The 13,540-nt window shown below is 39.8% G+C and overlaps 1 protein-coding gene across 1 annotated transcript in view; it reads left to right on the top strand.

Annotated features, from left to right (window-relative positions):
* The window catches only part of LMBR1 (limb development membrane protein 1), a 137,400-nt gene that overhangs the window by 38,124 nt on the left and 85,736 nt on the right, over window positions 1–13,540 (top strand). The window contains exon 4 of the mRNA XM_026652156.2: window positions 3,488–3,627. Within this exon, the coding sequence (XP_026507941.1) occupies window positions 3,488–3,627 (140 nt within the window). The remainder of the gene's footprint in view (window positions 1–3,487; window positions 3,628–13,540) is intronic.

Raw genomic sequence — 13,540 nt, 5'->3', positions numbered from 1 at the left:
ATTGTTAGGCTTTAATGGTGTTCTGTAGTGTGATTTTTTTTTTTTTTTTTTTTTAACCCACTTGGGTACCAGAAAGAATTTTGCTCAGGTCAAGACCAGGGCTATCTGCTGTAAGGACCAAAAACATCAGACAAAGTTACTCCTCCTTTCTATGGTCTGATGCCAGGTATCAAAGAGTTTTTTCAAATACTTCTAGTCAATAGGCGGTCTACTTTCTTCGGTAGGCGTTACAGAAAAGATCAGATCACCCATACAAATGACTCAAGACTGAGGATGAGAAGGCTTTATACATTTAATTTAAGCATAACATTATTTATGCATTTATCCTATTTTCATGTAACACTTATTCGTATTCCTTCTTGAGGCAAAATCTTATCTGTTGCTGCCAAAAATATATATTATGAATATATATATTAATGGTAAAAATTACCCAAATTATTCCCTTCCAAATATCTTTTAACCATTGCTTCCACTTAAGGACAACTAAATGTGGCTCTTTCAGTTGTTTGTTCTGCTGTTTGGAGAAATCCCATGAGGCCTCCGTTGCAAGTCAAATCAGGATAATAATCATACCAAACTTCAACTAAAAATAAATTAATTTTACTGTCCATTTAAACTTTCATATGATCTGCTTTATACTTAAACATTTCACTGAATAATTAGCATCAAAGGGATTGTCTTGTTCAATATTTTAAAAACATAATATGTAACACTTGTGACCGTTACATCAAGCACACAAATGCACTCACAAAAACACACCTATGTAATCACTGTGGGATTTGATAATATTGATGAATTTAAATGTTCATCTCCTTAAAAGAAGTACTTTTCAAAAAAGATCTTAAATAGCAAGTCTTGTTCACAAAGTCCCTTGACTTTGCACTGTACCCTTTTCTGATTTATTGGCTTATTATAATCAATTTCTTCAATTATCTCTGAAGATTGCCACTGTATGGAGTCATATGTCTTAGCTTCCCGATTCTGTGCTCTGTTTGCCACTAGACCCTCCCCCCCCCCCAAAATAAAAAATCAAATCATGTTTGGGAAAGGTTCCTGAGGTGTGACTTTCTGCTGTTCGGCTTTGCTTTATTTCCATTGTTAGGCTTCAGGAACTAAGTTCTTAGCTGTTCAGGATGTATCCTGCAATTTAGCATTTCTTGCTATTGAATTTTTCTTTAAATTGATTAAAAGGTGTCAGTGTCACTTTAGTTCCCTTCCTCTTAAATAGAAAACATTTGTAAAAGATAAAATCTTTTGTTGCTGATGGTCTATGAGCAGCCAACAATTTTTTTTTTACTTCCACCCTATTTCTTTACAAACTTGAAATAGTTTTTTTTGCAATTTGTTGTGGGCTTGAAGATATTATGAAACAGTTTTGAAATTGCTCAGCACTCTCCCTTATGCTGGTGGTAGAGTGCTATTTGCTATGCAGTGGCACTTCTGCAGCGGTACAGGCATGCTGCGAGAGAGGCATGTTGCTTATTTCACAGTGAAAGTGTGAAGATACTGCTGCATTTTTTTTAGAAACCGCACTTCCCCTACCAGTAGTGGATGACACCAACTTTGAATAAAAAAAAAATCACTTAAGTATTACTGAAAAACATATCTGAGAAACAATGTGAAATATTAAATAAGTATAACTAAGAATTTCAAACTCTGTCTAGTTTTGAGAGATTGTGGGTAATTAGTGAAAGGACTTTCTGGGAGAGAAAAGACTTAATTGCAGACTTTAGGCGTAGACTATTTTATTTTGCCTTGTTGACTGTGGTCTATTCCAGCCCCCTTACTTTTCAGGGGGTTACACTATGGGTTTATGAGGAACTCCTTCTATAAATTACAGATTAACTAGATAGACAAGGTGGGTGAAGTATATATTTTTGTGTTTCTCACCAACCGAAGTTGGCTTAGTAAAAGATAATACCTCCCCCACTTTGTCTCTATAATATCCTGGGACCAACACCGCTACAATTCTCCATGCAACATAGATTAACTAGATTGCATCTGTGAGAAAATGTACATCTTTTAGCCAGGCTGTCTGTTTTGTACCTGCAGTACCTCAGTTTCAGATTTGGAATCTTCAAGTGATATTGTTTTTTGTAAAATTAATAAGGTAAGAAGTAACTGTGTACAAGACAATATTTTTTATGCTAGCTAAATTTTAATGTTAACTTCTTTCATTAAATTTGAAGCCATAAGAATTGCTCATTGTATGTATACATGTAATATAAGCTGCCTTCTATTCTAATGATCTTAAACTCTCTTGTTCATCAGCTGTGAATGCTTTTTATCTTTTTAATTAAACTTTAACTTCACAAACACACGTGTTGATACTGCTTCACATATAGTAATCATCAGGATTTTGGTTAAAGAAAATAACGCTATAGGATTCTGAATGGCTATACCTCCATTTAGGACCACTTTGTGGAACAACAAATTTTGGCACTAAATTATTTAATCATCTTTTAAGCACTTACTACATACTGGCCTGATCCTACTTCCCTTCATCATAAAAATTGTCAAATTCACTGTAGTGGAAGTATTTGTAAACAGTAACTGTGGGAATGAATAAGGGTTTGCAGAAATGGACTCTTTGTGAGAGGGTGGGGGTAGTAGAAAATAATTCTACAGTCAAACAGTATCATTATTGACACTTTCCTTGTAAGCATCTTAGTCCAATATATATCTTAATTTTCAGTTATGCAGTTTAGAAAATGATTATAGAGTTCCATTTTAGTATCAAACTTACACTTTAATAAACTTTTTGGTTGGCGGCGTGTTCCTGAAAAGGGTATAATTCTGTTAAAAGTCAAAAAATGGTACTTATTGTAAATTGTTCTTGGAGTATTTCAGCTCAGTATACTTTTCCCTTGAAAATTTTAAACGCTTATTTTATTTTTAGTTGAGATTTCCCTTCATTCTATTATCTAGCAAACAAAAATAATCTTTAGCCCATCAAATGATGATGGGTCCATACTTTGTATGGAAAGAAATGCAGTAAACCTACAATTGCATGGTTAAATAGTCATGTTCAAATGTGATCCTGTTGACATTATTAGTGATTAATAGTTGCATTAATTCATTTTGAATCAGTAAGTGGTATCTTTCAATCTCTCCTTCCCCTAATCTCACCACTTTCCTGAGTAGTCTTAAGGAAAGGTATATTGTCCAAAAGTATATGTCAAAATACTTAATTGAGCTTGGATCATGAATGTATTCCAACCCAAGAGAAGAAAAATCCTAATCTTTTTTCAAGAATGAATTATTTTTACCTTATATAATTTTGATAATTCTGTAAACCACATGATATCTGAAAAATAAAGATGTAGGCATGTACTTTTGTAAATATGACCTTTCAAAATTAGAGCATTTTTTGTAGTGTAAATTAATACATTTTTCCAATGAGCGCCATGAATTAGATTAACTACTTTGTTGTTTGAAACATGTTATTTTATGGGCAGTAACAATGATACATTTCTTTGACTTCCAGGCTGTTTTTGAGTACCTTCACTCTTGCAGTTTCAGCTGGTGCCGTCCTGCTTCTACCTTTTTCAATAATCAGCAATGAGATCCTGCTTTCTTTTCCACAAAACTACTATATTCAGTGGTTAAATGGCTCTCTAATTCATGGTTAGTACTTGCATAATGTAATTAAAAGCACATTTTAACAGATAACACCACTTCCAGTGGATTTCTGGTTTTGAGTGATCCTTTTGTTTTTATATACTTACTGGCATAATGGCTTAAAGTTGTAAATGTTCTTGGTTTGTATGCCATTGTTAAATTAGGCATTTGTAATCTAATGCACAGCAGCAAGTTTACAAGTCATCACCATTCTGGCGTTTTGAGGGTTGTGTCGACTAAGGAAGGCAACCCAAAAGCAACTGTTCTTGAATACAGAAACATGTATAGTATAAGAACTGCTTTTACAGGAAGCTAAGTAACTTGGAAATGTGTAATAAGACTTTTCTTTCACCTGTAGTTGTAATGCTCAGTGAGCTAAAGAGGAATATGGAAGTAAAAATCTGTGTTTTTATTTATTCAAATGCGGCTAGTGGTTCGTACAAGAAACTTGCCAACTACAATGACAGTGATTGAGAAGCAGTGACTTTTAGCTGCTTTTATTTTTAAAAGTAAATCATGTATATAAAATTATATATTTTGATCTTGACACATTTATTATGGTATTTTGTTAAAGTGAAATTGGTCAAGGTAGATTCTGGTCTCCCTGTGTGTTGACAGTGTCTAGCACTTTGAGCGCTGCCAGAATTCAAATAATAGTAAGCGTGCTTAGTGCTCTACAGATATATCGTTAATATAGTTCCGAGCAGCTAACATACTGCAGTTTGAAGATGCATCTTGGTGAGGAATTGGTGATTGTCATTGGATGTAGATGTTTTAATGGAGGAAAAAACATACCTTGTGATGTCAGGGGCCAAATTGCTAATAGAAAAGATAGCTATTTGCTGAGTTATCAAAAAGCAGAGGTACCCAATTCTACTTTAGACAGTGTGCTGGACAGTGAACATAAGAACATAAGAACGGCCGTACTGGGTCAGACCAAAGGTCCATCTAGCCCAGTATCCTGTCTACCGACAGTGGCCAATGCCAGGTGCCCCAGAGGGAGTGAACCTAACAGGTAATAATCAAGTGATCTCTCTCCTGCCATCCATCTCCACCCTCTGACAAACAGAGTCTAGGGACACCATTCCTTACCCATCCTGGCTAATAGCCATTAATGGACTTAACCTCCCTGAATTTATCCAGTTCTCTTTTAAACGCTGTTATAGTCCTAGCCTTCACAACCTCCTCAGGTAAGGAGTTCCACAAGTTGACTGTGCGCTGTGTGAAGGACTTCCTTTTATTTGTTTTAAACCTGCTGCCTATTAATTTCATTTGGTGACCCCTAGTTCTTGTATTATGGGAATAAGTAAATAACTTTTCCTTATCTACTTTCTCCACATCAGTCATGATTTTATATACCTCTATCATATCCCCCCTTAGTCTCCTCTTTTCCAAGCTGAAAAGTCCTAGCCTCTTTAATCTCTCCTCATATGGGACCCATTCCAAACCCCTAATCATTTTAGTTGCCCTTCTCTGAACCTTTTCTAGTGCCAGTATATCTTTTTTGAGATGAGGAGACCACATCTGTACGCAGTATTCAAGATGTGGGTGTACCATCGATTTATATAAGGGCAATAATATATTCTCCGTCTTATTCTCTATCCCCTTTTTAATGATTCCTAACATCCTGTTTGCTTCTTTGACCGCCTCTGCACAGTGCGTGGACATTTTCAGAGAACTATCCACGATGACTCCAAGATCTTTTTCCTGATTCGTTGTAGCTAAATTAGCCCCCATCATATTGTATGTATAGTTGGGGTTATTTTTTCCAATGTGCATTACTTTACATTTATCCACATTAAATTTCATTTGCCATTTTGTTGCCCAATCACTTAGTTTTGTGAGATCTTTTTGAAGTTCTTCACAGTCTGCTTTGGTCTTAACTATCTTGAGCAGTTTAGTATCATCTGCAAACTTTGCCACCTCACTTTTTACCCCTTTCTCCAGATCATTTATGAATAAGTTGAATAGGATTGGTCCTAGGACTGACCCTTGGGGAACACCACTAGTTACCCCTCTCCATTCTGAGAATTTACCATTAATTCCTATCCTTTGTTCCCTGTCTTTTAACCAGTTCTCAATCCATGAAAGGACCTTCCCTTTTATCCCATGACAACTTAATTTACGTAAGAGCCTCTGGTGAGGGACCTTGTCAAAGGCTTTCTGGAAATCTAAGTACACTATGTCCACTGGATTCCCCTTGTCCACATGTTTGTTTGACCCCTTCAAAGAACTCTAATTAGTAAGTAAGACCTGGTCTACACTGGGGGGGGAGGGGGGGTGCCGATGTAAGATACGCAACTTCAGCTACGGGAATACTGTAGCTGAAGTCGACATATCTTATTCCGACTTACATCCCGTCCTCACGGCGCGGGATCGACGGCCGCGACTCCCCCGTCGACTCCGCTACCGCCGCTCGCTCCGGTGGAGTTCCGGAGTTGACGGGGAGTGCGTTTGGGGATCGATATATCGCGTCTTAATGAGACGGAATATATCGATTCCCGATAAATTGATCGCTACCCGCCGATACGGCGGGTAGTCTGGACGTACCCTTAGATTAGTAAAACACGGGTTCCCTTTACAGAAACCATGTTGATTTTTGCCCAACAATTTATGTTCTTCTATGTGTCTGACAATTTTATTCTTTACTATTGTTCCGACTATTTTGCCCGGTACCGACGTTAGACTTACCGGTCTGTAATTGCCGGGATCACCTCTAGAGCCCTTTTAAAATATTGGCGTTACATTAGCTATCTTCCAGTCGTTGGGTACAGAAGCTGATTTAAAGGACAGGTTACAAACCCTAGTTAATAGTTCCACAATTTCACATTTGAGTTCTTTCAGAACTCTTGGGTAAATGCCATCTGGTCCCGGTGACTTGTTAATGTTAAGTTTATCAATTAATTCCAAAATCTCCTCTAGTGACCCTTCAATCTGTGACAGTTCCTCAGATTTGTCACTGGCAAAAGCCGGCTCAAGTTTGGGAATCTCCCTAAAATCCTCAGCCGTGAAGATGCAGTGATGAGGCTTAAAATTGATATGTGGTTCTGAAGCGTCCCAATATTTCAAAAGGTAAACTTTCTAGTTGGTTAAGCCTAGAGTGTAGTATCTCTTAAGTGAATTTGAGACAAGCTGTTCCTTCCTGCTATTGAGAATTTCCATATGTTCCACTAACCTGAGTCACTTATGCCCCTTTTTTCTGCTCCATGTTGAAAGCCATTGTCTCTGAACATGTACCCCAAGCTCTGTATCTAACTAAGGCAGTTGCATTTTCCCTGCAGTATCTCTATCCTCTGCATGTGACAGGCAGTGATATAGTATGGTCAGGTAATGGGGCCTGATTAGGCTTGGAATTTAGAAATCCCAGAACTAAGCCCCATGCATCCAGTACAGAGGGGTTCTTGCTTTGTGCTCCTCTTAGCTGCACCAAGCAACCCAATCTGAGGCAATACAGCTGGCTCACAAATATGATGCTTTTGGTTGCCAGGCATTGCCTAGGCTCTGTGACCTCCTGCAGTGAGACTTGGTGTAGAAGATTAGATATGCTGGCCTGAAGTTTTACTTGGCTGTGTTTGCCTACATGTTGGTTCCATTTCGTCCTGATCATCATCTTGTGCCTTGCTTTAAACCCCCTTCTTAATTCTTGAGTCCTTCACCCACTTATTACTGTGCCTTTTCACCTCTACATCAGGAATGGTTTCCTTCTTCTTCTGTGCCAAGCATTCCACCCTTTCCCTTCTTCAAATCCCTCCTCTAAGCTCTGTACTCTGACTTAGACTTTGTTCACCTATCTCTCTGGCACCATCTATTTTGCTTTTGTATGTTAATTGTATGTTAACTTTAAAAAACAACCGCCCCCCCCATCAACAACAAACAAACACAAAACAGAACCTCTAAGAAATTTGCAGCAAACTAAATACTCTGTCTCTTGGACTATATTAAGGCAGCATTCCCTTTCTCTTTGTTTGCTTCATTTCTTCTCTCCCCACTTTTCCAAAACTAGTTGAAATTCTTCCTTATGATACCTAGATTTGGTTAATTTTCTGTCTCTACTGACAAGTGATACTTTACAGATTTAAGACCGTCATTCCTTGTCACCCTATTCTTAAAAAAAAAAAAAAAAAAGGGATTTTAATTCCGAAGGGAAGCAGGAATATACCATGTAGAGCAGCTCTTTCCTTCTCTACCTCCTTTGTGACCAGTCAGCCACATAGTTTTTTAAAGTTTTACTAAATACTAAATGAGAATAATAATTCTGTCAGAGAGCAAATACTTCCTCCTCTGGCTGAAGGTGAAATGTTGTGAAAAATTTGAGCAAAAGTCATTCTGCCGCTTTTGTATAGGAGAATGGGGGAAAAATACTTCCTCATATAATTAAAAATTATAATTTAAAAATTCTTTTAGAGGACCTGTAGCACCAAAATGGCTGAGGTTGAAAAATTGAAATTTGGCAAGAAATAGCTCTCCTTTAGGAGAAGTGCCTTTGAATTTTCCAGTGAATATTTTGTTTTGATTTGATTAAGGCCATGTCTACACTACCGGCTAAATCGGCACTGCTGCAATCGATGCAGTGGTGTTGATTTAGCGGGTCTGGTGACGACACGCTAAATCGGTGGAAGAGTGCTCTCCCATCGATTTGTGTACTTCACCTCCTCGAGAAGCGTAAGAGACGTTGGCTGGAGATCATCTCCCGTCAACACAGCACAGTGTAGACACCGCAGTAAGTGGATCTAGTTACCGTCTACTTCAGTTACGCCATTCACGTAACTGAAGTAGCGTAACTTGGATTGATTTACTGCAGTAGTGTAGACCAGCCCTAAGCAATGAGTTTTGAAAATCTCACGTTGTGCTTAAAATATACTAAGTGGACTATGTGTGTATAGTTTAACAGTGATTGATGTGAAAGTAGTAAATGCACTCGTGTAGAACCTAAGCTAGCTGTATATTGCAAAATTTAGTGAAAGTACCTAGTGAGGCCTGATCCAAACGCCTCTGAAGTCAATGGAAAGACTTGTGTATTTCAGTGTAATTTGGATCAAGCCATGGGAGAGTATATCTTATTTATTACACAGCTGGCAAAGTAAATGCTTCACAGTTTATAATGCTTGCTGGAGATGGGCTCCCTCATGCGGACTTTATTAGGTGTATGAGATGCCTAGTCACATTATGAAATTTCTTTTCTGTTTTCTTTCAAAAGTAATTAGGAAGTGTTATTTAAAAAAAAAAATAACTACGAGAACATTAAGATTGCACTCTAAAGTGCTGAAGTCAGGAAACGATTGCCTGACCTTCCATAATTCTGTCCCCTTGTGTACGCAATGTAAGAATCTTTAGATACAGGATCACTCCCTATTTCTCAAATATAGTATAATGTATCATTTTCCTGCAACCTGTCATACAATTTTTGATATCTAATACTGTTTCATTGTTGGAAATTTATACTATTTTAAGTATTGTAATGAAACAAAGATATAGCAGACTAACAAATTCTCTTGACTAAATTGTTGAAATACATATTTAACAGCCAAGTACTGTTCAGTTTTTGAAACAATAGCAGTGAGTTCCTCAGGTGTTATATAGAGGATGAGGCAGTCAACTACAAAACAAATTGAGCTGCAGACTGTACTTTCCAGTAATTTTTCCACTATTACTCTTCGAATTGTTCTGTAGTGTGTTATGTTTGATTTATTATCCACTTCATAGAAAAGTCTCTAGTGGACTTCACCTGGTGCACACAATAATATACAGTACTACAAGTTGCTACTGTGCATTTGATAAATACTATTTTGTCTTATAATTGAAGACTTCATTGTAATCTCTTCACACAGGAACAGAGTTAAGGCTGCATTTTTTAACTTTTGCCTGTATAAATCAGAACCTAAATGTTGTCATTGATGCACTGTAGTTTCTTGTATTGATATGTTAAGTATCCACTTCTATGATTTTTATTAACAGTGGGTACATTTTTTTTTAACCTATTGTGAGTACCTCCCTGTTTTGCTGGATTCTTGCCTTGGTATATGATTGTAATTATTTAATATTAGTGGTGACTTTTAAAAAGTCTCCTCTTACTATATATATATAACTAGGCAGAGAGTGCATAATATTCAAGATGAGTAATTTTGTGTAACGAAAGTTGAACTGTCAACAGTTCCTGAAAATGTACTTAAAAATGGTAAAATTTTCATTTATGCTATTTTAAATGTATCCAGCAGATGGCGGTAGAACTTAATGAAACTTGCACATAAACAGGAAGCAAAGTGCTGGGATATCTAAGCTGTTTGCCAAATGTGCAAGATTAAGTTGTTTGTTTCAGAATTGTTAAAACTTGTTTTATGGCAAATTTCCTCTTAAATCAATACAAAGAAATACAAAAAAGCATCTGAGTGGGCTGATTAGGAAAGCCTTGTACGTTGAGATTTCACTGAGTCTGTACAATATTCAACTAAAGTTAACTCTGCCAATAGATGAAGGCCTGCAAAGTATCTTGTATACAACTTTAGCACCCAGTCAGTACAGTGGGATCATAACTGTTTACTTTTCAGTTTATATTGTACTGCTGTATTCTCAGGTTAGTTCACCAGATTGGGATGTGGGGTGGGAAAACAAAACTGAAGTGATAATGAAGAGAAGGGGGGAGGGGGACAGGACTTGTTGATGGTCACTTGACTGTACCAATGTAATTTTACTTTCTTCAGGTTTTTCCCTACAATGAATCTTATGTATAATATAAATATAATATATTTATTGAATGGAGGGAGATGTATGTATATAAATATTAATATGCCAGTAATATCCCAGAAGGGAAGGATGTAGTTCCCATCAACCCTGCTAGTGTACAAATATTTAAATCTCAACTTCTTAAAAATCATCATCTTGCTTAACCTCAAGTCACCATTCTATAATCCACTTAAACAAAATGACACAAAAGAACATGCTTCTGAAATTTACCTGGCGTTTAGTGTATGTTTTTATGTTGCAAATGCTTGTTCTGTAAGTCAGTTGTTTACTTTTCTTGTGCATAGTAAGTACACATCTATCATAATTCTTGAAACTTTGACAGCTGACTAACAAAACCAACCAAATTCAACCTTTCTATCTGATTTCTAGGTAACTAAAATAAGGCCATGTAAAGTGCACACAGTGAAAGGAAACCAAATAAAAACAACCTCACAAACTGGCATAGTACTTCCACTTTTGTATAAATATGGGAAACAGGAGAAATAATACTTCATGCTCACTGGTTTACCTACGGGGAAAGGGACTATGCAAACCTGCTTCCTCTCACCCAGTAACTGCAGTTAAGAGTGGCTGAGAGGCTCTTGCTGCTGTTTCCTAAATGCTGTTAGACTCATGGGGAACGAAGAAAAGCAAATTCCAAAGGCAAGGGCCCCTCAACAGAGACAATCCTGCCACCAGTCATGGAGCATTCACCCTTGGGAATGTGGCGCGCACACACACATTCTTTAGCATTTGACTGGCTGTCTCTGTTATGTTGTTTCATGTGTGTTTGGGGTTTTGTGTAATTTTGTTTTCTGTAGCTGCAAGTTAGGGCTACATTTAATTTTTTGTGCAAGTCCATTGACTTTACCAGCAATCAACTTGTACAATAGGATTTGAATCAGTTCATTCCAGCCAAAGGAAGGGAGTAAGGCAGGGGCGGGCAAACTTTTTGGCCTGACGTCTGCATCGCATTTTGGAAATTGTATGGAGGGCTGGTTAGGGGAGGCTGTGCCTCTCCAAACAGCCAGGCGTGGCCCGGCCCCCGCCCCCTATGCCCCCCACCTGCTCCTTGCCCCCTGACGGCCCCCCCAGGACTCCTGCCTGAGCCACCCCCCCTCCGCTCCCTGTCCCATGACTGCCCCTGGAACCCCCACCCAACCTCTCCTCTCATTCCTGAATGCCCCCCCCAACCCCTGCCCCATCCAACCACCCCTTCTCCCTGACCGCCCCTGAAACCCCTGCGCCTGACTGCCCCCCGCTGCCCCATCCAACACCTTCTCCTTCCTGAGGGTCCCCCGAGACCCTGCACCCATTCAACCCCCCCCGTGCCCTGCCCTCTGACTGCCCCTACTCCTATCCACACCCCCGGCCCGCCACCCCAAACTCCCCTGCCCTCTATCCAACCCCCCCTGCTCCCTGCCTCCTGCCCCCTTACCGTGCTGCCTGGAGCACCGGTGGTTGGCGGCGCGGCTGTGTCTGGAGCCAGCCACGCCACCACGCAGCACAGAGCACCGGCTCAGGCCGCGGCTCTGCAGTGGCGTGCTGAGGCTGCGGGGGAGGGGGACCAGCAGGGGAGGGGCCGGGGACTAGTCTCCTGGGCCAGGAGCTCAGGGGCCAGGCAGGAGGGTCCCGTGCGCCAGATGTGGCCCACGGGCCATAGTTTGCCCATCTGTGGAGTAAGGTGTGTGTTTTGTGGGGGGGAGGGAGGGAAGTGGTTTGAAAATTATTAAAAAAAAAAAATTACAGGGGAGGGAAAAGATGATCATAGAATCATAGACTATCAGGGTTGGAAGGGACCTCAGGAGGTCATCTAGTCCAACCCCTGCTCAAAGCAGGACCAATCCCCAACTAAATCATCCCAGCCAGGGCTTTGTCAAGCCTGACCGTAAAAACCTCTAAGGAAGGAGATTCCACCACCTCCCTAGGTAACCCATTCCAGTGTTTCACCACCCTCCTAGTGAAAAAGTTTTTCCTAATATCCAATCTAAACCTCCCACACTGCACCTTGAGACCATTACTCCTTGTTCCGTCATCTGCTACCACTGAGAACAGTCTAGATCCATCCTCTTTGGAACCTCCTTTCAGGTAGTTGAAAGTAGCTATCAAATCCCCCCTCATTCTTCTCTTCTGCAGACTAAACAATCCCAGTTCCCTCAGCCTTTCCTCATAAGTCATGTGCTCCAGACCCCTAATAATTTTTATTGCCCTCCGCTGGACTCTTGCCAATTTTTCCACATTCTTCTTGTAGTGTGGGGCCCAAAACTGGACACAGTACTCCACATGAGGCCTCACCAATGTCGAATAGAGGGGAATGATCACGTCCCTCGATCTGCTGGCAATGCCCCTACTTATACAGCCCAAGATGAAGTTAGCCTTCTTGGCAACAAGGGCATACTGTTGACTCATATCCAGCTTCTCGTCCACTGTAACCCCTAGGTCCTTTTCTGCAGAACTGCTGCCTAGCCATTCGGTCCCTAGTCTGTAGCAGTGTATGGGATTCTTCCATCCTAAGTGCAAGACTTTGCACTTGTCCTTGTTGAACTTCATCAGATTTCTTTTGGCCCAATCCTCTAATTCAGGGGTTGGCAACCTTTCAGAAGTGCTGTGCCGAGTCTTCATTTATTCACTCTAACTTTTTTAGAAGGTCTCTTTCTATAAGTCTACAATATATAACTAAACCATTGTTTTATGTAAAGTAAATAAGGTTTTTAAAATGTTTAAGAAGCTTCATTTAAAATTAAATTAAAATGCAGAGTCCCCCTGGACCGGTGGCCAGGACCCGGGCAGTGTGAGTGCCGCTGAAAATCAGCTTGCGTGCCGCAGGTTGCTTACCCCGCTCTAATTTGTCTAGGTCCCTCTGTATCACATCCCTACCCTCCAGCATATCTACCACTCCTCCCCATTTTGTGTCATCTGCAAACTTGCTGAGGGTGCAGTCCATGCCATCCTCCAGATCATTAATGAAGATATTGAACAAAACTGGCCCCAGGACTGACCCTTGGGGCACTCCGCTTGATATTGGCTGCTAACTAGACATCGAGCCATTGATGACTACCCATTGAGCCCGACGATCTAGCCAGCTTTCTGTCCACCTTATAGTCCATTCATCCAGCCCATACTTCTTTAACTTGCCTGCAAGAATATTGTGGGAGACCGTATCAAAAGCTTTGCTAAAGTCATGGAATAACACGTCCAC

The sequence above is a fragment of the Terrapene carolina genome, unplaced genomic scaffold (genome assembly GCF_002925995.2).
Source record: "Terrapene carolina triunguis isolate 2854851 unplaced genomic scaffold, T_m_triunguis-2.0 Scaffold111, whole genome shotgun sequence".
Taxonomy (NCBI): Eukaryota; Metazoa; Chordata; order Testudines; family Emydidae; genus Terrapene; species Terrapene triunguis.
This window is presented reverse-complemented; position numbering and strand designations above follow the sequence as displayed.